The sequence below is a fragment of the Linepithema humile genome, chromosome 3 (assembly GCF_040581485.1).
Source record: "Linepithema humile isolate Giens D197 chromosome 3, Lhum_UNIL_v1.0, whole genome shotgun sequence".
NCBI classification, from domain to species: domain Eukaryota; kingdom Metazoa; phylum Arthropoda; class Insecta; order Hymenoptera; family Formicidae; genus Linepithema; species Linepithema humile.
The window spans coordinates 1,050,338-1,075,637 of NC_090130.1; the positions used below are offsets into that span (position 1 = coordinate 1,050,338).

The window sequence follows — 25,300 nt, forward strand, 5'->3', positions numbered from 1 at the left end:
GTCCCACGCGGATAATCACTATTCGAGGGTTGGAGGCCTGGACCCCAGTGCATTCCAAACAAGTCCGATTCGACACCAAGCGGTCGTAGCTTCTGGTTGGGTCGACAGGAAATCTACGTTCAGCAAAATCTCTTTACGAGAGAGTACGAACTTTGTCGATTTACCCTCTGCGAGTCGAGTAATAACATTTATCATAATTTATATGAAATGCAAGGGAATTGTTTAGAGAAATTTAGATAAGTAATGATTGTTAAATTTTGAAAACGAGATAGAAAAGTTTAAATTTTCAAGATTTTTTTGCGATATTAAAGCAATTTAGTTTTTTTTAAATTACCTTTTTTGGATTGGTATTTTACTATGATAAAATAATTGATTTACAAAATTATTCAAAATTTATACCTATGCATATATCAAGTAAAAAAATTGATGTTTAAAACATCATTATCAGGATACGCGTTCTTGTGCAATCACATAGCAGCCTTCAGCTTTTGTTCTTTCGATATCGGCGATTTTCGAGGGGAAGAACAGATTCGATACGAATACCTGAGAGCAAAACCGGTCTCTCGAAATCATCTAGGTGGAAGATGCAGAAGAATCGCGATCGGTCACGATTGTATAAAAAACAATTTCAACCAACGGACTATGGTGTGTGATGTGCGGTTCATTTTTAATGCTGACACTGGCATAATGTCGTCATTGCTTTTCCACCCAACATCTCATTACATAGTCGTGCGGACGTGGACTTTCGTGCCGCGTGAACCAATCTGCGAAAATTAACACTTGCGTTAAGTGTCATGAGCTTTCAGCCTGCGTGTGGGTTTAAAATCTATATTGTTACAGTATTTTCACGAAACACACACAAGATTCTATTTAAATGCACATTAATCTTAACTTAAATATATGTGTATGATAGAAAATGTATTTCTGGTTTTAATGTCTAATCTCTATTTTTAACAAAAGCATTTTTAATGATTCTTATTTTTTTTTTCCTGGAATTATATCGTACTATCAAATGCATTTTATTATACTTTCTAGAGGTCTTCATATATTCGCATCGTTCATTCATGCATAGACGATAATTTTACACGTTAAAGTAATAAGGAGAAAAATTTCTCTGGTAAATTAGTCAATAGAAAATAGAATACTAAAAATTGAAATATATTTTTTACAAAATTGTGTTACTACATTACATAATTATTCAATCTTGTCATTTTTTGTTTAAAACAAACACTTGCTTTTAAGAAGAAAAATGTCTGTAGAATTGTTTTAGAATGCAATAGCGAACGCGTTAACTTGAAAAATTGCAGGCAGTTTATCAATCGTACAAAAGTTGTAACGTACATATACTTTTATTTTACTTTAACACACACAAAGAAACAAATTATATACTATTTATATAAAATAATAAAGTTAATAACGTTTAAATCGCATGACTAGTATGACTTCTAATCATCGACAATATGAATATTAAATATGTTATATATCAAAATGATAATTCTCTTAGAATGAGAAAAAATTAATTAATAAAAAGTTATTCTATCGGTTTATACTAACATTTTATTACAAATATATATTATTATTTTTTAAAAACAATAGATTATATTTAGAAAAATGTTATTGTAAGCAAAAATAAAAAAAATGACACATTTTTCTATCTAGTGACAAAAATTTAATTGGCAGCATTGTAGAATGCTCAGTTGCGCGACAAAAATTGAAGAACATGTGTGGCCGAACTTGCTGGTGAGCAATTTTATCATTATTTTATTGTTTATTACAATAATTAGTGCGTGATATATTTTTTAAAATAAATATAACATTATTAATTTTCAATTGCTAATGAATTGAATTGAGCTCCTTAGAAGTAAAGCTGATTAATTTCACTTTTTATAAATTTCTTAATCTTACAATGAGTATCGAAGTACATAATTAATATGAATATTTATCAATTTTTTCTTCTTTTTATTTTATTATAGAATTGATTACTTTGACACTTGAAAAACTCAGTTTATAGTGTCAATATAACAATGAGAGAGATATTAAAACAAAGCATTTATAGTGTATTTTTTTATAACTGTTCAACAGATATCACTTTTGAAACAGATGACAATTAATAATGATAATATACATTTTTGTTGCAATTTTATTTATCTTTATCTATGCTCAAGTGTTTTAAATTTTAGGTTATGCTTTCTTAGACTCCACAAACTTATTACTTTACAATTGTATTATATTATTTTTTATTGTAAATAATTATCATAACTTTATAACTACATTTAGAACAATGTGTTACAAAGAATTTTATAGATATATCACTTTTAATTCAACAATGAAGTTTTTTTAGACTTGTTACAATTTAGCTATACTTAGCGCAGAAAGATTATAATTGATATATAATTGATATATAAACCATATTTTTACAAAATATTGTAATTTACAGTTCATTGGACCCAGACACTTTGTGTTGTGCGTGTGAATATAAAGACATTAATGGTAAACAATGTAAACCGACATGGGCTAAAACTGACAATGAGGTAAACTATACTCCATCATATAATATGGGTCCACGAGATGTTCTGCCTTGTGTGGTATCTGGTTCCCATTTTCAAGAGGAAGAGGAAAGAGTCCTTTGCCCTATGATGTGGGGAATAATTCCACCTTGGCATAAGGTAAGTTAAAATACTCTTTAACGAAATAAAATGTAATAAAACTGTAATGTAACTGTTTCATATTAGCTTGTTAGTTAAAATTAATTTTGCTAATAAGTAAGAACATTTTTAAATTGTTTTCCTTGATATTAACTACTTGAAATTAATTGTTTTATAGGGAGATTACAAAAAAAATAAATTATCTACGCATAATGGTCGTTTGGAAAGCATAGAAACTTCAAAACTGTACTCTTCGTCGTTGCAAAAGCGACAACGATGCATTGTGGTTTGTGAGGGCTTCTATGAGTGGAAAGCTGGTGCAAATAACAAGTCTCCAAAGCAACCGTATTATATATATGCAGCTCAAGATAAAGGTGTTAAAGCAGATGATCCTACAACATGGATAAATGAATTTTCTAAAGCAGATGGATGGAAAGGTTTCAGAGTATTGAAGCTGGCTGGAATATTTGAAACATTCAAAACTGAGGAGGTAAACAAGCTTCTTCTTATTTTTCTAACACACAATTTCTTAGGAACAGTAAATCTGTAAGATATTTAATGTTTTAGATGTAATTAAGATATTTAATCTGTAAGAAATTTAATCAATATTGAATGTTTTATCTTAGGGAACACTCATATATAGCTGCACAATTATCACAAGAGAAAGCAACAAAATTCTATCTTGGCTCCATCATCGTATGCCTGTATGTTTCAGTAATGAAGAGGAATGTCAAGTAAGTACTTAACTGATATTGTTACATATTATTTGCAGAAATATATATGAATTTATATAAATATATATACTGTTATATACTTTGTTCATCTATTTTATAATACATTATTTTATTAGATGTGGTTAAATACAGATTTACCAACAGAAGAGGTTATTTATCGATTAAATAACATGATATTACAAGAAGAAACTTTAAGTTGGCATCCAGTATCTACGATTGTTAATAATGTCTTCCATAAAACTGCCGATTGTAGAAAGGAAATAAAACCAAAGTAAGTATAAATTTAACAAATCAAAGATAATACATTTAGTGTTTCACAGAAACAAGAATTAGAAAAATCTATATATTATTTAGAACTATCTTTGGTTGGTTTTTAATATTATGTGACAGTGAGATAAGAAAAATTAATTTATTATTTTATTGTACATAGGGAAGAAAAGAAGAATAGTCAAATAGCATTTATGGCTTCTTGGTTACAAAAGGGGTCAGCTCCTTCGAATAAAAGAAAGAGCACAGATAATGACACAGATGTAAATAATGAGAAAGATGAAAAGATCTCAAAAATTTTAAAAACAAATTAAAATTTACCGAAAAAGTATAAACTTTAATTTTCTGTTTGAATTTTTGAGACAGAGACATAAAATTTATGTATATTAATATCTTTAATTTAATTATAATTAATATATTGAAACTCAGGATACAACTACCTCTCATAAGTGTACTGTGAATTACATAATATATTTTTCTAATAATTATAAGTTTCTTAATAAAATATTTTAAACTACATTTGTTCATTATTAAAAAATTCTTTTAACACATATCCTTTTTGTGATTGTATACCATTTAGAATAATTAAATTATAAAATTCTTTCTAACAATTTTTTGACATGTATTGTTGCAAAGTACGTAAATTTCATATAATACTTATCTCTTTTTTTATTTATTACAGAATAAAAAGAAAAAAACATTTTTTATAAATAACTTCTCGTAGCAAATTACATTTTTCACATTATATTGATTCAAATTTATATAATTATTTATTTATATTTTATATTTATTAGTTTTATTACTTTATTTTCTATACAATGAACAAATAAGATGAATAAAACCACATGAAACGAATAATGGCGGTAGCGGAGAACGAATAGCCGTTCGCAACGTCACACGAAATCTTGAAACTTTGCTCTACAAGGTTGGTAGCACACGAGCGGTTTCGCGCCGCGTATGGTTCCCGTTGCAGCGCATCCGCGAGTACGCGCAGTTGCACATAGTTGTGCGCGCCGCGGCGGACCATAGGTTACGTGCATAAGTGCCCCCCCGCAGAATCGCTGCTCGTGTTGCGCGATTCCTCGTCGTCGTTCTTCCGTAATTCGGCAACGGGGTCGACTGTTCGCTGATAGAAAAACTGACACATGGCACGTTGACTCAAGGCGGACAGAATCGAGTGAGTGATTGAAAGAGTGCGTGCCCAGTTCGTCGTGTGCACGCGCGCAGCCCAGCCTCTTCGTGCGTGCGTTGCGTTGCATTGCGTTTCGTGCGTTGTGCGCGTGTCTCCTTTATTCTTACGAGGAATCTAGACGCCAGCGAGCTGCCAGGATGACCAGCAACGAGCAAACGCGTGAGCAGGCAATCAGCAACGTCGAAACCGAGTACCACGAGATCAACTCTAAGAACGCTTGGCCGATTCTCTATCAGGTGAGAGGAGGAACGAGGGTGAAGAAAGAAATGAAGAAGAAAGAGAGGGCGAGGAGAGAGGAAACGGTCCGCTCTTCCGCTCGGCGACGGTTCTTCCGCTGCCGTTTCCGCGAGCGGACGGAAATCGCGCGATTTTAACGAATAACGTTGCTTCCCGATTGACACGTCGTGCCGGCTCCTCGTACACCGCTTCGTCGCCGCTCATTCTTTCTCTCTCTCTCTCTCTCTCTCTTTCTCTCTCTCTCTCTCTCTCTCTCTCTTTTTCTCTCTCAGTCTCTCCCTACTCTAAGTCTCTCTGTCTCTTTCGTCCACGGACTCTCGCGTCCCGTGTTATCGCTTTCCCGAGATCACCCTCTCATGCAGTCGTAGCCGTTGCTCTCGCTAAAATGCTTGTGCTGTATATTGTGCCTGCCAAGCAGTCGTGATTGCAGATGCATAACGACCGAACATCGCCGTGTTGAATCGTGTAAGCTCATTTCATTATCGCGTAAGAAATATGCAGATTTCCGACGCGAATCGTTAGATTCCACATGAATAGAATAACATTCGGTCAAAATCAAAACACGAATATATTCATGCGCATGCAAAAATGTATATATTTTGCAACGTTAAATTTGCACTTGAATTCGCAGAGACTCTGGCTCCTGGTCGTAGTGAAACTTCTGTTAATAACAAAACGCATTAACACGCTTCATTCCTACGTGCCTATAATCAATAAACTATGTAATATTCTACGAATCAATAGACAATAGCCGGTGTGTGTGTGTCGTTCGATGTCGACACAATTCTCCGAACATGATACGGCTTCCGCGTTACTACGCTGATCTTATCGGCGATTGCCGAGGAATTCCCGACACACATGACTTTAAATTCACTGCAATTTAACTTACTAGAATTTCCTGGGAAAAGAAAAAAATAATTTTCGTATTTGACAACGTTCGAGAAGTTGCAGGAAGTGATAGTATATGCCCGTGCTCGATGTTTGCGTGTCTAACGGCGTGATTGTGCATGCCAAGGTCAAGCTTCCAACTCGAAAATATATGGTTTCAGTATATTTAGCGGTCGTACAATTTCCCCGAAGTCGATGCCTGAGAAATTCGGTGATGTACAATACACTGGAACGTTTTAATTTTTTTGTCGAAGTCATTCCTGTTAACTATTAATATTTCTACTCTAATATTTCTTATATACTGTCTGACTGAGTTTTATATCACATAATTTTTATCTATGTACGTCTTCTTTTATTACGATTATATTTTATACAACAATACTCTAACATAATATATCTCATTTATTGCTCATATCAATCAATAATTTAATTCTAATTCCCAATTTTTAAATAAAGTCATTATTTTTTTAGTTGAAACTCGATTTGACGGTTGAACCAATTATGATGCTTCAAATTAACTATAAAGTTGTATTATTTAGATTAATTTAGTTGACATTTTTTTACACCCCTTTCTCTACGCAAAATTATTTTTTTAAATTTAAATATCATTAATCATATGTGTTTTAATATTTTGCAGCACATACGTAACGAGTGTGGAAATTACGACTACACATGCAACGAATCAAAAAAGCCACAGAACAAAATCTTGAATCGTTACAGAGATGTGGCACCGTACGATCACACTAGGATTATACTTCAAAGGGGTGTATGTGACTATATTCACGCCAATCTCATACAGGTAAATATGCTGTGTAAGATATCATTTGCGCGATAAAAGCAGTAAACATTATATTGTTTCCTTGTGCGCTAGGTGGATCGCGCCCATAGGCAATACATCCTGACGCAAGGACCCTTGCCAAATACCGTCGGCCACTTTTGGCTAATGGTATGGGAGCAAAATAGTAGAGCCGTATTGATGTTAAACAAGATAATTGAAAAGAGTCAAGTCAAATGCCATCAATATTGGCCTTTGGACGACTTGGAACCTACTATGACGTTCGGAGACGTCGGTTTAAAGGTGGATTATGTCAGCAAGATAGAATCGTCAGATTATACCACTAGGACATTACGGTAAAAAACATGTGTAAACTATAGTCTTCTTGTCAAGCTTTGCTTTATAATTGGCAATCATCTTTAATTTGTGTGTGTAATTTTATGATGTTTTCAATATTTTTAACTTGTCTACAGTATTACGGACTTGGAAGGTAATAATGATAGTAGAGAAGTCTTACATTATCATTATACCACTTGGCCAGACTTTGGAGTACCACAGTGTCCAACAGCCTTTTTACGTTTCTTGGCAGACGTCAGGCAGTCAGGAGCATTAGATCAAAATGTCGGACCACCTATCGTTCATTGTTCTGCAGGAATAGGACGATCTGGAACGTTTTGTTTGGTTGATACATGCCTAGTACTGGTATGCAATATATAGAGAAGAAGCACTTTTTCTCAAACATGTTTTGGTAATTACTAACCAAGCTTATTATCCAATTTCAGATCGAAGAAAATGGATTAAATGCCGTAAATGTGCGCGAGATACTGTTGGAACTGAGACGGTCTCGTATGGGCTTGATACAAACACCAGAACAATTGCGTTTCTCGTATGCTGCTATCATTGATGGAGCGAAAAAATTACCACTCGATCTCTCGGTAATTCATAGTTTAATTAATCAAAATAATATTTACAATTTTTCCACATTTCTAAAATATTTTTTTAAATTAATATTTTATAAGATATAACATTTGTATATTTTGTTTAGAAAATACATGTAATTTTGTTAAAAACTTTACTGCGATGCATTTAAATCTTATATTCTAGGATTCTAGATTATTTCTCGGTTTAAAATATAAAATTTGAATGCATCACAGTAAAAAAATGCATTCTACTAAAGTTCTAATCAAACAATGTTATGATATAAAAAAGAATATTGATTTTTAATAATTAATTAACAAAATTATTTTCTATGCACTTTATAGACTCTCGAAAGCAGTGAAGAAACGAGTCATTATGATGAGATGAATAATAGAAGTAATTCTTCGCTAGAAAGAGACGACGAACCTCCTCCCTTACCTCCCCCGAGAGGAGAATCTTTAACACGTAGTATGATGGCAGATTTGAGTCCAGATACGCCCACTGAAAATGGTACTTTTATCTTTTTCAATATTGTTTTTGCGTTAATATATAAAAAAAAATTTTACTTTAATTGCAGACGAATTAAATGGACCGCCTGATAAACCATTACCGAGCGAACCACCAAATCATACAGAATCATCCACAGGTACGAAGTCTATCGCGAACAACATAGGCGACCAAAATGTGGACGATATCGCGGTACCTGATGAAGTCACTCCCGATGATATTTCGAATTCGTCCAATTTAGACGGGTGAGTAATATCTCTTAATAACCAACGCAAAGATTTCACGTTTGCGTGACACTTAATAAATTTCGTGTTTTTTTTTTGAGACAGGAAAGGGGGGGAAGTACGTCGACGCAATCGGGAGAGAAACGAACGATTGGCGGCACAAGTGAGGGAGATGAAACGCCGGCAGAAGGAGACAGAAGAATGGCAGAAGCTCAAGAGGTCATTATTTACGCCCCTTACAATAAGCATAGGCATCGGGATCGGTGGGGGTATCGTAGCGCTATCGTATTACTATCTGTACATGCGTAGTTAGATCTACCGCGTTTAAGGATACCGTACATACGCACGTACACACGAACTTTCGAATTGTCAGCAATATTGAAACGATTTGATAATTGAGAATGGTTACTCTCTCTTAACACGAGATTCTAATAACGTTTAAAATCTGCACGACCACACGAGATTTTAATAACTTAATTTTTATCTTGGTTAGTGTTTTTCTAAGACAGTAATTAAGAAAAGCATTTCGTAATATGATTGGCAGCATAATCTCATCTCGTCAGCGATACAACTGTTTCCATTAAAATAATAAGTAGAAGGAAACAATAGGAAATAATAAAACAAGAAAAGAATAATGCTAAGAAGTAATCAGGACAATGTGCTGTAACACATTGCTTACATTCGAACAGTACAGAGTAACAGTGAAAGAATCAGAAACCAACAAAGACGAAGAAAGAAGACGGACTTTCGATTTGTATTTTTATATTGTGATTTACTTGATGAGTATCTAGAATGTTAGGATATGCATTTGTTCTTTTCATAACCCTTTGGCTACCATCAAAAAGTTCATAGCTTAATTGATACATACGCTTACGGAACACGTTGTAACGAATAAGAAGAAGCATACAGAAATTATTGGTTTTTCGTGATCTATCACTTTTACTATTTTTTTTGGGGGGTAAATAAACAATATTTATCAAAAAATAGTAAACTGTATAACTATACGAAAAACTATATAATTATACGAATTAAATCCGCAAATTGTTAATTCGTTTTCTTATTCTTTAGAGCGGCTATGATAGACTCTCGTATATTACGTCGTGCACAGGCGTGTAAAATTATGCATTAAGTTAAATCATGAAAAATCAATTTTAGCATTATTGTCTTGCTGTGCTGGCGAGTGACTTTATTATTTTCTGTAAATAGATAACAATTGCACATTTTTAAATTGACGTCCGATCTTTTCCTTGTTATTCAGTTAACATAACGATCGGTAAAGAATAAAAGCACAGATTACTGTGGTTTTTGATGAATTATTTCTAAATAAATGAATTAGAATTTACTGTTAGTAATATCTCAAAGTACCAAAATTGCTAGCTAGCTTTTTAGAGTAAAGAACTTATTTCATATCGTATTAAATTTATATTTCTTCACAAATATAAATTTAATAATTTGAAAGTAAGATCTTCAATTTCTTCAACAATGTTTAATGAGTACATTCGTGATAGAAATTGGAAATTTTATTTTAGTTTTGTAGATTTTTTTTTTTTTTTTTTTTTTTTTTTTTGATTTTAATAGATTTTAATGTCCTACATAAAAAAAATTTTCATACATATAAAAATTTAGATTATACATATATTATAAATTGCGACACTATAAACGGTATTTCAAGATTTGTTTTTTTTTTTTATTTTTTTTATTTACTACGATAATCTCGCTTGAATTTTTGATTGTTGGGCTATGAGTAAGATGTATCTTTTCTCTTATTTGCAATCTTTTTAGTTATTTGCAATCCTTTTTTTTATTACAATGGACTATATCTATATTTTACGAAGATTGTCATTTGGGATGTCGTACATTTGATGAGCTACTGATAAAACTTGTACGAGAGCTTGCTATTTATACGAATCCTGACAGATTAACATGGTGATAGATTGTAGGATCAATTATTTTAATTTACAACAAGACATTCCTGATATTTGCATATTAGCTTCAAATTTTTTGCACTTTGAAACGGATGTACTCGGGGATTTTTAGATCAAATCATCAAGCAAAAAATCAAGTTATGCTGTGTTTATCGAACATTTCTTGCTACCATATATAAATCGAGTTTTAATTTTTTTAAATAAATTTTTAATCTAATTTATTTTTATCATTAAATGATTGATAAAGTAGGTGCCAAAATTGCGAAATTACACAAATTTTTAATTTGATTTCTAATCAAAATAACGAAAAGGTAAATTTAGGGAGTTGGTAGCAGTAAAAGGGCAAATGTGACAAAATTTTATACACATGCAAAATGTCATTTCTAAGAGATGCTAAGTGATTTCTGCGTTACATTCTCAATTTTACTATCCTTTAAATCAAACCGTATTCCTGCATTTACTCCATTAATATTCAGTCAAGTAAAACTGCGGAAGTTCTCGGCAATGAAGTTACATTAATCGGTAGACAAAACGGGAAATGGTGAAAAAGAAAATCTTAGAAAAATGTGAATTCCAGCTCATCGTCCAATAACGTACGTTGCAAGCACAGTGTATTGGGCGTTGAATAAAGACTGAGTACGTCTAATGATTTCTAGGAAAGACGGAAGAAGAGTGAAGTAAATAATGAGAGTTTAAGTGCTCGCGTATTCTTAAGTCGAGCTTTTATATAAGTCACCCTGAGAGAAAGACTTGTCAGATCGTGTTCCAATCCAAAGATGAAGTGTGACGAGAAAGCCGATACGTCGCGACGTCTTAGAAAGATGCACGTCACTAAAGCGTATTTTGTACTTTTATACGTTACTAACCGTTGGAGCACGATCTCCCAACGAGGTTTCAGGCACGTCGAACTTGCGCGTATTGACATGCTCGTCTTCGCGTGATCATGTACGTGAGACGGTACATTACAAGAAATTTAAATAGTGAATGAGAGGGAGAGAGAGAAAGAGAGAGAAAGAGAGTATTCCACGTGAACATGATGTCGAATTTTCGAGGGGATATGCAGTATTCTATTGTCAACACGTTTTTAACTTTACGCACTAATATACTATTGTTATCTAATTTTTATCAAGATATTATTTATGTAAGTATATAAACTGCAGTCTGCGGCGATTCGATCGACGAGAAATGACGCGACTTAAATCTCGCGACGATCGTTTAATCGTGTCATTGAAGACGAGAACGAAACACGGTATGGAAACTTTTCAATCGCCGTTTCCATGCGCCTTCGAGTCGAGTCGAGATGTAATTTCGAGGATGGCACGTTCGCACGGTTCCGAAATTCGCAATTTATCCACCGCCGTTTCATGCACGAAAGAAAAGAGCCGAAGACGAACGCTCACAGACGCTCACATCTCCCCTGTTGTAGGCGATCGCGCGAAGCTTCCGAAAGTGAGACATACGCTCATAAAAAGTTCACAGGTCACGAAGACACGGTGCTAATTAAAAGTTCCAAAACTACTGTGCACACCGATGTGCGTGCATGTGTGTGTGTGTGTGTGTGTGTGTGTGTGTGAATATGTGGATACGTGTACATGAGACGGAAGATGGATGAATGAGAATTAGTGTGAATGCAAAGAATCAATTACCGATGTTGATCGTGTATTTCATATCTCGAAGCGCTATCTAAAAAAAAAAAAAAAAAAATGCGAATACAGTTTCGCATTATTTTTTTTCGCAACAAAATATTTTTAACATTTTTTTATTATAATTTTATATTGTTCAAGGAAACTTTTTTCCTCGCAAATTATTAAAAATTTGTACACATGGCACACGAGCCTCAAAAGTATTCATGGATTTCACAATCAGCATCGGGCAAAGCATAAAAAGAAAAGCAGACCTGGCGACACATCCTTTTATACTACTCGTCGTCTGTACAATAGACATAACGTTATACAAGCAAAAAAAAAAAAACAGAAACATAGCCAAGTGCCTATTCGTACAAACAAGGGGAAAGGGGTGAAATCACAGCAATCGGTAAATAGTGTAACGGTAGCAACCTCTCCCCTTTTTGGAAGAGCATAGTCACCGTGGAAGCGAGCCGTTCTTATTATCCGACAATATATAAGTAGATAATCTAGTAAATCGATCAGATTGATTTACTCGAAATGGTACTTTCGATGGTGCTCCCACCACATTTTAAATGATAGTAAACATGTTATATTCTTTCGTCTCTTAATTGATAAGAATTAATCTTAATTAAAGAATCATGGTACATGATTTTACGTTTCTGTATAGAAAGTTGCGAATAGCACACGAATTCTTTTTTTACAATCAAAATCTTGTTCTTTTATGACATGACTCGTTTTCTAATTATGAGAAAGTTATCAAAACGCATATCTCTGGCGTGGAATAATTCCAATGAAAAATGCCAGTCTTGTTAGACTAGAGTCTCCCGCCATGTTATCTTACTGAAGTAGATGTAACAAGTTTTCTTGAGCTGTTTCGGAAACAGGTTGTCTCGAGAAAAAGACTGTTTCGAATTAATCAATCTTACTATAATCCTCCGGATTGCCGAGCGATCGTGCATCAGGGTAGTAGTGGAACGCGAATGTGTGGATTTCGAGCTTATTCATTTCGATTACTGATGCAATTATTAATTGAATACGTTCGACTTTGATCCGTGCGAGAAAAATTTCGAACGGACAGGATTTTTCTATCATCAATTCGAAGCAATATACGTGGATCACGGCGATGTCGAACGATTATGATTCGACCGATACGCTTGGCAGCCGGATTGATAATAATATTAAGAATCGAATGTACGCATTAGGCAGATGTAAGAATGGCGAGGCGGGGAAGATTAGCGATTTCTTGATTCTTCTGAAGCGCACTGGCTAGAACATACACTTCACGATATCTACATAGTGCATTCTTTATACTCGACGGGGCCTTGTTACAGTTACTGACGATTGCTAATCGCCGACGCGAAAAGACACGAACTCAAAATGAAAAAAACTAGACAATTGTATGTGAGCATGCTTCAAAGAATTAAGACAAAAGTACGTGAGAGTAAAAGAAAGCTATATACTTATTCGATCGATTGACCGCCAAATTCGGCATCTCACGAAATGAGTGGTTGTTTCCATAATTTCATCGGTTTTATTAAAACTCACAGAATTAATATCAAAATTGAAAAAAAAGACGTAAAAATTGCTAAATCAAGGTATCGAGAAAAATTCCGACTACACTCCAAAATTATTATATAAAATTGAAGGTTTCTACATTTGCAAAAATATCTCAAAAATCTAAGAAACAACCACCTATTAATCGCACAGCGTCAACGGTACCCGCGTAGGGTGATATTTCTCCCTAGCCTATTCTGCATCTTGCTACTCAAATATAGTTAATTGCATTTACGATGTATCGTTGTAGGACTATAGCGTTGAATGGTATTTTAATGTATAGAAAACTGGAGACAGTAAAAGAGAAGAAAACGGAAGTTGAAAGCGCGCATGTGTGAAAGAACTGGGCGAAGGAAAAAGTTGATCGAAAGGAGATTGAAATACGCAAGGAGTAAAAAAGAGAGATTGTTACATTTTACCGCATAATTATCGGCAAAATTCGATAAATTATTCGAAGTTCTGCTAATAATTTTTTTTTATTATATGACGGATTAATAGTTTATGAATTAATATTTAATATTACGACCGACAGCATTTCTGTTATCAAATGTATCCAATTTCTGGACTTTATATTTGCCCATAATTAGGCGGTACTATGAGACGATTGTCTCGCGAGCGGCACCAAATCGCTCTTTATCATCCCTTCGCCCAAGTTTCACGAGGGATGAGTTGCAGTAGACAGGCGCTGAACGGCAGACGAAAGATTTGCACGCAATAAAATGTTATTTATGCAGAAGCAACGAAGCGGCACGATCATACGCACGTGTATGTCAGGCCGATTCGTTCGAAATGCTCCTTTCCTGCGAGAACGCTCTCATCGTAGAGAGACTGGCAAATATTTTACATAGCTGGAAATAGCATTGTGAGAGTAGAATATTTCGCATAGTAGATTTCGTACCCTGATCCCGTTTGCAAGCAACGGGAAACACGTTTATTCTTACAATTGTGCGTCTTTCACACCGTGAATTTATTTTTCGGTAAAATACATTTCTGCGGACAGTTCGGATTCATGTACTGTGGATTCAGGTAATACAGATGTTTTTTTACGAACCATCGACGCAACTATAGTAGATCCCAGACAATGTCATGAAAAACCATTTGAAATTAATTAATTCACCCAATGTACTTTGTTTTATTTATATTCCCACGTAGAAAGGTAGATCGTCCGATTAGGATTGGAGTGCCGTGGATTTTTTGATTTACTCGTTGGATTGGGAAGGGATTTATTTTTACTTAATGCCTTTTGCTCCACTTTCTGTCTGACGAACCATCAGAAAAATTCTGTGCGTACCAAGAGTGTTTTAAAATCTTAATTGCTCATCAAACGAAGATCGAGATATGTTCCGTGTCTCATCACGTCTACATTTTGTTTCGCGAACGATGATGAAGATGGTGTGACTTCTGGTACGCATATTATTTCTCTTAATTGTATCGAGCTTCCGACTGTCGTCACAACAATAATGGCTGTACTAGTATCAGTGTAATTAATCGAATACGTGTGTTGAATATTACTTTGGATTAGTCCTGAATTTTGTTTTCGATAATATACGAGTTACTTATTAATGATAGTAGTACACCCTGTTGTTGATATTTTTCTTTACCTTAGAGTCAATTGGATCGTTTATTCCGAAAATCGTGTAAGAACAATTATTAAGTATTCCACTCAAGTTGTCACGTCTTAATTAAACGATGTTACGCAGAGTTACACTATTTTCGAAATAAATTTATGACCTCAATCCCGTCCTGACCGTCGAATCGAGGATTTGCATATACTCTGAAAATATTTACGCGATGTGTTTACGAGCGATATGAACTCGCGTAGCCCTCCGCGCATCGATATTTAGAGCAACTAAATCCACTCTTGTCGTTTCATACTTTTAGTCTTGTCCATCTATCCTAAACTCTGAAGAGATCCTTATCTAATGATTTCTTTCAGATCAAAAAGCGAAACTACCGAAAGCGGCGAATCTGTGCACGAGGAGGCCGAGCCCACGATCTAAATCGAAAGAAAGAAAAAAACGCGTAACCGTCCTTCGCAGTAATCCCCGTTTTGTGCCTTGTCACGTTTTAAAGGGAGCCACATCTGACGGGAATCTGTTTTAATGACGATGCTTAATAGAACAATAAATCAATTTGCTACACAGAAGCAAGATGATGTATGTGTATTTGCTTTCGCGCGAAGCCCGGATTACATTCAAGGGCGAGGGGTTTTCATTATTTTCGTCCTTTCCCAGTCGTCTTTTGGCGATCTTGTAATCTGTAACAAAAATAAAGTACAAATTTTCAATTGATTACTTTTGAAATCATAAATAATAAAAATTGGACAAAGACTTGCATTCGTAAAGTCTGATATAATTCGTCTTCTAAACAGATATAATGTTTAATTAGGATTATCTTACAGATGTAATATTTAATTAAGAATATTTTACAGATGTAATATTTGATTATGAAGTAAGGCAATTGCTGAGAATAAATAAATTATTGAAAAATTTTTTTTTATTCTATTAAGGGGCCAAGTAGCATTTCTTCTTGCATTTCGCAAATTGGATGTTTTTCGAATGTCGAACTGTTGTGCAATATTGAGGAGAACGTGATTAAGTTTTCACGTGCGCAATGATGTAACAATGTGTAACGTCGCGACGTTCTAAAAACGGCTCCTCCTTATGCCATCACGTGAAGCTCTAACAACGTTTGCGTCTTAGACAATAAAATATTTCACAATGAAATATTTTGCAAAAATATGTCCTGTACAATATTAAAAATAAAATAATTTATAAAATTTATTATTGTTCTTTCGATTAAAAGCGGTAAATCAATTGCTAATAAATACAAATCAATAATAGCGCGTGGTTAAATTAATATCACAATATACTCTGACATACAATCTTTTATACTTGATATTTTATAATTATTTTGAACATTCTAAAGTAACAATATCTTTATAATTTTTCTTGTGATCTCTTCGTTATTTTTATGAGACCAAAATATATAAATTAAGCTAATGTATCAAGTTTAGTACACATTAAAAACGCATTTTCTTTCAAATTTTTTGTTTTTGATCTCTTGACAAAATCAAATAAATCTTGTAATAAAAAATTTGAAATGCACATGATAGAATTTATACACAAACAAAACTGAAATATTTAATTTTTTAACTGAAAGAAAAAAAACAAATTAGGAAAAACCTAATTGTAATCGTGACTTTTGTATTCTAATAATTGAGAAATATTTTTTAATTGCATGAAGAAGAAAATATGAATGTAGATTGTGTGGAAGCACGTAGATGCATCAAAAGTAGAACACACTTTATGGTTAAAAGCAGAATTTTCTGGATTTTGTTACCTTGTTTTGGTTGATTAGTATTCACACGACAATTTTGGGCAATCCTAAATATTTGGCGCTCGAAATTATCAATATTTTGCGCTTAAACAGATAAACAACGAGGGAGATATATGATCGTTCCCTTGTGGTCAAGTTAACACCTGCCGGACCGGCATAAAATAAGAAGCAACGTCGTACGCCCAAGATAGGCGTGTGTCGCGTCAATTTACCGGGTTAGTTATCACCTGTCGTAGAACGTCATTGTATAATTAGCGTGCTCTGGTTTGACGTCATTGTTTCATATAAATACTGAAGGCTCGATCCTAGGCACCATAAACTCGCGAGAGAGCTACCTTGACGCCGCTATCGCACTTTAAAGAGACACCTCACATTGACGCCTGACGTTTCTGTTACGAGTTATCAAGCAAACTCAGTCGTTGTGCTTCGCACTTGTGGAAGCGATTTCATTGCAGAAAATCGTTGACAATCCGATACTTCTCAATCAGAATGGTAAGAACATTATTTTTTTTCGTCTTTAGACATATCGCTCTTAATAGCCAAATGTTAGCAATATTGGCGGAATTTGTCACTCTACTAACATTGCTAACATTTTACTCATTGAAATGTAGACTAAGATTATCATTTTTTCATTACAAGTTTAATACTTTTTCGATGAATATAAAAATATTTTTCTTCTTAGAAAAATTCCATTCAAAGTTGATACGAAATATATGTAAAATACGTCTAATATTAAATTGAAATTTTCATCTCTAAGATAAATTTAATTGAATTCTGTAATTGTTTAATTTATTTATATGAAAATTGTCAGAAACATGTATTTATAATATTTAAATATATTTTTTTACATACATATTGGAAATTTTCAAATAAGTTTTATTTAAAGTTTTATGAAACTTCTCTCGCTTATTGCAATCGGTTTAAAATCCCTTCAAGTCCCTTAATACTCTTCAAGTTTGAGTCATCAATTGTTTGCGAAGCTTTAAAGCCTCTATCAAAGCCGTGGAAATAAATCCTATAATTTTACATAATCCTTTCTCTTTTTTTTTAGATGGCTGCCAAATTCATTTTCTTCGTACTGTTGTTCGTCGTCTGCTCTTATGCCTCACCTCTTAGAACGGCAACTATGTACGGTTTTCCGGTGTTTGTCGTGCCGGTCTTCGTTCAAGATCTCGACATACCTCAATCTGCAATCGACGAGGACGCTTTGAACAATTCCAAGATCGCGGAGGACACGGCGAATTCTATTGAAAAACGCAGTGTCGAGGAGACGGATGATCTCGAAACTGCTGCTGGTACGAACGTTCTTCGTCCTCTTTTTGTCTATCGTCAACAAATTGCATATCGACAGCGCGCTAGAGAAAACGCGATTCGTCGTGGAAGACGAATATAGGCGGAGACAGGAAGGTTGATTTAGGAAATCCGGCAATGACACGAATTGCAACGGTTATTATCTCATTTCGGTATTATCGGGAAGGTAATACATTCGAGATATTTTGAGATCTCGGTACAAAACCTCAAACGGCCTTAAAGATCTTTAAAATTCTAAAGAAGGATTGAAAAGAATCGGGTGTGTGTGATGAGAAATTACGCCAGGAAATTTCACGTGGATGAAGATCGAATGATAAAGAAAGATAGACGACATTAAGCAGAGATGAGAATTGTTTTGAATAATCAAGAGATGACTGCGTCAAATAACGACCAACGCCTGTCTGGAAAATAACAAACTACAATGGCAATAATATTTTCTAGCGCGAAATTCATATCCGCAGCGTGCCGCAAGCTTATATACAAAACAAAGCTCGCGGATATTTATAAACGTACCTACGAACGCAAAAGAGTGAAAATGCAAATTTGTAAATAGCGAAGCGAAATATTCGCACCTGTATAAAAATTTTCGGTGCAAATAAAACTGTTCTCTTGCCGACTTATTGCTGGAAAAAAATATGGGATTACCAAAAAAAAAACTTTCGAACAAAAAGGGGTGAATTTTGGGACGGCAGTAAGAGGCGTTGAACTCGTTAGTATAATTATGCTAAAAGGACGTCATCACTTTGAGCATTAACAGCGCGAATTAACGGGGTGCGAACTCAACTCACTGACTCAGCCAGGCCTTTTTTTAACATCGAAGCAATAAGAGCGATCGAAAAAATCAGGAAAGCATTTACCTGTTTTACGATCACATGTATGATCTCTTATAAGCTATATGTTTAAATCAAACTATTAAATTAGGCTTATGAAATTAATTATATTACTGATTAATAATAAATTCGAATTAGAGGAAGCGTGTAGTATTTTTTATAACATAAATGAATAGCGGGATTAAGTTAGATTTTTTTATAATATTAGATAAAAATAATATTAATTGTTGAAAGCTGTCTACCAAAGATGCGGAATAATGCAAACAATTGAATTAATGATACTGTGGATACTTGAATGCATATGTAAGACACTACCTTGTGATATAATTTCCCTGATGAAATGTTATCTATGTAATGTAATCAAATATGTGCATAAAATTTTATAAATAAATTTATAAATTTGTCCATATTTATTCTTTATTTAAATTATAACTAACATAATATATAAGCATTGTGATTAATGTAAAGTGATTAATATAATTAACATATTATATAAAATAACAGACACATTATTTCGTTGAAAATTCTTTTATTTTTTTATTGCAAGGTAAAATAATTTCATAAAACTTTTGAAAATCTATATATTTTTAAGAAATTTTGTTAAGAAAACAAATTTTTTACATTACAATTTAAATTTTAAAATTATCCTCTTCTACATTTATTTTCAAGCAATATTATCTCTACATTTTCTATTTTAGCATTCTATTTTTCAGAATCGATATATGTAAATTTGATTATGTAAATTGAGTGCTTCCGCAACGAGGGAAAATGGGAAGAAAACAACGAAATCCTCTAAAGATTTATTTTCCCGGAAACACTGGGTATCTTAAGTAGTTACGATAAGGCTCTCTTCTGTCGTTCGTTCGATATCTTTGATTCGGAAACTGACCTCGGTACCAATACGGATACTGAGCTTGATACGGAGATTGATATCTATCTTCGGCTACGCTGAGATCACCCTCAAGGTCCGAGCTGCGTAGTGACGAATCGATACTCCTACTCTCGACGTTGTTGTGAGATTCAGCATCGCCGGGGATGTCCTCAATCGATGCGGTAGTGTAATCTACGTCACTTTTTTTAGCTTGGCGAGCCGGACGAGCTGGTATTAAGCTAGGATCCAGAAGGATATTGTGCGACAAATCTACAGCCGATTCCTCTTTGCGATCCGATCGAGACGCATCGCCTTCTTGATTTCCGATACGCCCCAAATGTCGCATATCATCGATAGAGCTGCTCGGAGAGTGGACTGAAGTTGTGAATGCATCCAATGCTTTATTCGGATATGACGAACCCTTCGCAGGGTGTTGTCCAAGCTCAGCCGCGTCTTTCACGTGGTTCTCGTTCATCGAAGAGCTCTCAGAATCGTTCTCGACGCTCTTCAGCAGATCCGCATGATGAATTTTGACGTCTCCTATGTCGTATGCACCATTTTTCGAAGTTTCGGTCGTTGCCGACGAATCCGCGTATATTGATCCTACTAGAACTGCGAAAAAGCAGAGGTTAAAGAAAAGTATGCTGAGGCGTTCCATTCTGGATCTGTCCACGGATTTTCCGAAATGATCCAAAGAGTACAGTTCTCTTTTGCTGACTAGCGGCTTACGAAGTTGAAACGAGTCTTTTATAGTTTGTTATCCGGGGATTCACTGTTAAGCTGCTCGCTAAACATTACTGGGTCTCGGGAATATCGTTAGGAGTACGCTAATGATAAGTAAAATATTTCTTCGTGGTCAGTTGTCATATATTTCAAGCGGAACATTACTAAACTGGATAAAGTGACAATTGCAACGATTAAATAAAAAATAAATGCAGACAATAATAGAAAATATCGACTTATTAATCTGTGAACAGAATATGTTCAAGAAATTCTTTTATTTAATGTTTTTTTTTTCAATTTTTATATTTTATATGAATATAAAACGCGTAATATTTGAAAAGAAAAGAAATATAAGACTTCTGCAAGCTCTTATCAATTATAATTTATATTATAACATCTCATATACATTCACGCGAGTCTCGGCAACGTTTTTTTAATTTTTAGATTTTTGTTTCTTTTTATATTGGATGATTATCCTGCAAGACTCATGAGCTGCACATAAATATATATGTAAATGTATATATGACGATGTTAGAAACTACTGCGCACAAGTGTTAACCAAGTAAAAAAAATAATATTTTATATTAAACAAAAACATGTGAAAGATAGAAGATTTACAACTTGTCGAAACTACTGATCATTGATTAAAAATCTTTGTGATACAACATTTGGCAAAGGTTTCAATTTACCGCACGGTTGATACTCACGTTTATTAGCGGGGTGGCGATAATTCTTTCAGCACGTCGTATAAAGCCAGTACGATCCGTTATACCTTGACAGAGCTAGAAAATCTTTGGCAAAGTAGACTTGTCGAAGCTACAGGAAGAACTTCGCGCAGTTTCATCATCGCAAAGATGAAAAACAATTTGGTACGTTTTTACATTAATTATAATGTTAAATTTAGTTTATTTTTTTAAAAGTTCAATTCATGTAGCAATTAGCACAATGTGTGTAAATGTACAACAAATATATACTTTTGTTCGAAACAATCAATATAAACGCGCAAGTCTTCTTTTTTGGAAGTCGTTTACAAAAATGTCGGGAAAAAAATGAGAAAATGGAAAATGTTTAATTTTTTGTAATGAATTGAAATAAACTTGTAAATTTAATTTAATAATGAATTTATATTAATAAGTGCAGTCTGATTGTTTACTTTATAGCTAATTGATTGTCTTTCTATAGATTCGTTTAGAAGGCGTTACACTTTCTGCGATTTTTCTGCTGTTTGCGGGAACATTGAACGCAAGATCTTTAGAATATGAAGACGTGGCAAATTTATTGCCGACGGAACCTCAAACTACAAACGACACGTTAGCTGCCATTGTACAAGATCCGGTGGTGCAAGATGCTGTGCAAAATGCAGTCGGCAATGGATCCTTGGAGGGTTTGGTAGTAAAGAAAAAGGTCTTAGTTATGCCCGCCACTGAGCCTACCAAGGTTTGCAAGAACTGTACATTTATTTCTTTTATCAATTAATCATTAAAATTAATATTAATTTTCTATCGAGAAAAATAAAATATCAAAATCAATGCTGCCGCTATACTGTCGATACTTGTTAATTATCGGTGTGATTAGAGCTGTTAGGTTTTATTAACAGTAACGAACTATTTTAAAGTATGATAACAGTAGTTCAGAAATGCCAATTAATTATCAAAACAAATTACGTAATCACGCACCGTCGCAATATTGTTCGCAGTTCGTAGTTGTAGCTCCGAATTATCGCGTAAGTTAGTTTTCCGTGTAAAAATAATTCTTGTTTAATGCAAATAAAATATTTAACATATAAAATACTCGAATTTATCACGGTACTGTCGGAAGAGTAGTAATTATATTATTTCTTTTCTTTTTAAGGTGGTATCGCAACGCGAACAAGTTCTCGTCGTTCCTATGATGCATTTAGAAGATGTACGGAAGAATATAACAGAGACTGTGACCGCGGAAACCGATGTAGACGGCTTGACATTTACAGATATTCAGTCCTTCACTGAGGATGGTGAAGATGGATATGCAAATCCGGTAAAACAGATGCTATATTGATATCACAATATGTTTTGATTATGTTATATTTGTTTCTAAATACACTAACGCGCACTTGTATATATTATAACATTTTATTTCTTAAATGCTTTTTTTTCTATTCTTTTCTGTGCAGCATAATTAGTACTTTTTAAATTATATTTTAAATGCAGATTTATTAATTCATTAATTTATTATATTTTTCGTATTATCATATTTTTACTAATTTTTAGTATTCTTTTTAATTCTGAATAATTATTATATTATTATAATTGATTATTTCCAAAAGTGGCAATAATTAAGTGTACATTTGAAACAAAAATATTTATTTATTTATAGTGATAGAAAAAAATGTTCTGTTTTCTGTTTGAACATGCAAATTTTAATTGTTTAACATATTCGTTGTTTTACGTGAACAACAAACTTATTTTTTTTGGTAATCAATTTAGTTAATTTTGTAATTCCATATAGCCGTCTAATTTGATATAGCGACTTTATTGCTCCGTTTGATATGATTTACGAAAGAATCGTTAAAATTTATGATGGATCATAACATTGATGAACATATGATCTTCCAGGAAGGCAAAGATGATTCGTCTTATGTATCGCAGCCTAGTAATTTCTACGAAGCATTAACCGAGAGTTCTACGCGGAAACCAATATTTCCTATTGATAACGTACCACAAGAAATTCCGTATCTCGTGCAAAACCCAACTGCGGAAATAATGCTTCCAGAGCAGACATCGCCCGCAATATCTGTACCTATCATTGCGTTTCTCGATCCTGCGAAAATCTCCAATGATAATCTCAATGTGCCCATCGCAGCGGCATTATCGCAACAAGATGACACCCTGAAGAGCCATTTGAACGTGTTGGAGAACGAACGCGGCAAAATTCAACGACACGTTCAAAATTATGTCGATGGAAACCCATGGAACGTGGATTCTGATAACTGGCGATTTACTTCGTATCCTCCAGAGGTAAAATTGTCTCTAAGGCAATTTTTAACAGAAAACTTTTTACTGTTTTAGAAAATATAAAATTTTGAAGATTAATCAATGAGAAAATGTAAAAACAAATATTTAAAGAAAATTGAAAGACATTTCTTTATTTAGATGCAAGCATCACCTTCGTTGTATGAGCCGGCCACAGCAGAGGCGAACGTTCAATACGCGAACGATGTTCGTTTCAAAAAATCGCTGCCAGTCGTAATGCCTCGTATCGATATCGTGACACCACTTTTTTGGACTTCGGACGCGGATACTAATTATCCTAAAGATCCACACGACATGGATGTTGCCGCAGATATCGTCTTTAGGCCTCTTTTTAGGTACCGGCAGGAAGCGCAGCAGAGATCTTATAGAAGATCGGCTTATCGAAGGTACAATTCTTACGATTCTTATCCGAGACGCAATTATCAATACAGACCTCGATATTCAGACGATTATTATTAAACTACTATTATTAATAGTGATAAATGTTCTTGTTTCTCAAAATTGAATGTCAGTTCATTTATTATTATAAAATAATCTTTCTATTTTCTTATGATTATTGATAACAATGTTACATGTAAAATGTAAAATTAAGAGTTGCTAAAATTATCGTTTATGTCGATTAATATTTTGAATGCTATTGTATTTTTTAAGTATATAAAATTAGATATATTGCAATATATGTTAATGTAATATGTTAAGTAATTAATGATTAATGTTTGAGCTAGCAAATAATTATTAATAATATATAAGTACAATATATATATATATAATATAATTTTAATATGTTAAATAATTAATTAATTAATATGTTAAGTATAATAAAGAATATTAAAAAATTGTTAATTTTAATAAATGTATTTTAATGTATTTTGCCATTTTATCTTGTTTTTTCTTTTTCATTTCTACGATGAATAAATGAATAAATAATGCAGCATCAAAATCGGAGGATCGGACATAATTATCTGTTATTATCTGTTAATTCATTCACATCTTAGTTGCGCGTCATGGTCAGAATTAAAGTTAACAGTCTTGTCGGAGAATATTATTTCCCAGATAAACATTTATTCTCACATTATATATGGATACTTTGATATAGAAAGTGCGTATGTTAATTAGTCCGAATACCGCTAGAAGCAACTTCGGGATTAATTTACTAGACTCGGGACATCTGGAAACCTAAATAATTATTTGACACATATAAAGTACAAGAAATGTACATTTCAAGGCGGAAAGAGACTTAATTTGGTACAGGAAATATGTTTCTCAAAGCTGTACAAATTTATGAATACAAGTTAATTATTCTTTAACTGTTTTCATGAGAAAGATTAAGCGAAACTAGTACACGTTCTACTTTCGAAACTAGTACACTAGTCCACAAAATATAAAAAAAAGGATATTATAATTTGCTATTGAGAGTGTATTAATTTTTAAGAATTCCTTAACAAGAAATTTCTAATTTTTAAATAGCATCTTTCAAAAAGAAAATAATTGTTACAACTATAATTTACGATGATCATAGATGATAAGATGAATGATTATTATTATTGCATTCGTATCTTCTACAATAATATCTGCAATGACTAACTGCTATAACAATTTCATGTAACATTGAGCTGAAAGATAATAATCTAGATATTATCTAACGTTTCTCCAGTATGTCATTTAACAATAAACATGCAACTGGAAAGGATGTGTTTGTGATGGACAGATCTTGTATGCAG

The 25,300-nt window shown here is 33.5% G+C and overlaps 4 protein-coding genes across 5 annotated transcripts; 3 read left to right on the plus strand and 1 right to left on the minus strand.

Annotated features, from left to right (window-relative positions):
- Positions 1-1,579: 1,579 nt before the first annotated feature.
- On the plus strand, positions 1,580-4,163 carry LOC105678046 (abasic site processing protein HMCES). Its single transcript, XM_012377082.2, has 6 exons — positions 1,580-1,740; positions 2,438-2,666; positions 2,824-3,135; positions 3,272-3,379; positions 3,496-3,650; positions 3,810-4,163. The coding sequence occupies exons 1-6, from the start codon at positions 1,721-1,723 to the stop codon at positions 3,958-3,960; spliced, it is 975 nt and encodes a 324-aa protein (XP_012232505.2). The 5' UTR covers positions 1,580-1,720; the 3' UTR covers positions 3,961-4,163.
- Positions 4,164-4,627: 464 nt separating this feature from the next.
- Positions 4,628-16,277, plus strand: Ptp61F (Protein tyrosine phosphatase 61F). Of its 2 annotated transcripts, XM_012376245.2 has the most exons (9): positions 4,628-5,074; positions 6,601-6,762; positions 6,835-7,094; positions 7,212-7,440; positions 7,521-7,673; positions 8,001-8,166; positions 8,234-8,408; positions 8,493-8,606; positions 15,431-16,277. In XM_012376245.2, the coding sequence occupies exons 1-9, from the start codon at positions 4,976-4,978 to the stop codon at positions 15,492-15,494; spliced, it is 1,422 nt and encodes a 473-aa protein (XP_012231668.1). In that variant the 5' UTR covers positions 4,628-4,975; the 3' UTR covers positions 15,495-16,277. The 2 variants fall into 2 exon arrangements, with proteins under 2 accessions (XP_012231668.1, XP_012231585.1); XM_012376162.2 differs by having other exon boundaries at positions 8,493-16,277.
- A 3,264-nt stretch (positions 16,278-19,541) lies between these two features.
- Positions 19,542-20,581, minus strand: LOC105677683 (uncharacterized). Its single transcript, XM_012376493.2, has one exon. It carries the CDS (start codon positions 20,501-20,503, stop codon positions 19,775-19,777), a length of 729 nt encoding a protein of 242 aa, XP_012231916.1. The 5' UTR covers positions 20,504-20,581; the 3' UTR covers positions 19,542-19,774.
- A 347-nt stretch (positions 20,582-20,928) lies between these two features.
- On the plus strand, positions 20,929-24,446 carry LOC105677599 (uncharacterized). Its single transcript, XM_012376367.2, has 5 exons — positions 20,929-21,437; positions 21,751-22,005; positions 22,420-22,584; positions 23,163-23,564; positions 23,700-24,446. Exons 1-5 carry the CDS (start codon positions 21,423-21,425, stop codon positions 24,036-24,038), a joined length of 1,176 nt encoding a protein of 391 aa, XP_012231790.2. The 5' UTR covers positions 20,929-21,422; the 3' UTR covers positions 24,039-24,446.
- Positions 24,447-25,300: the final 854 nt, after the last annotated feature.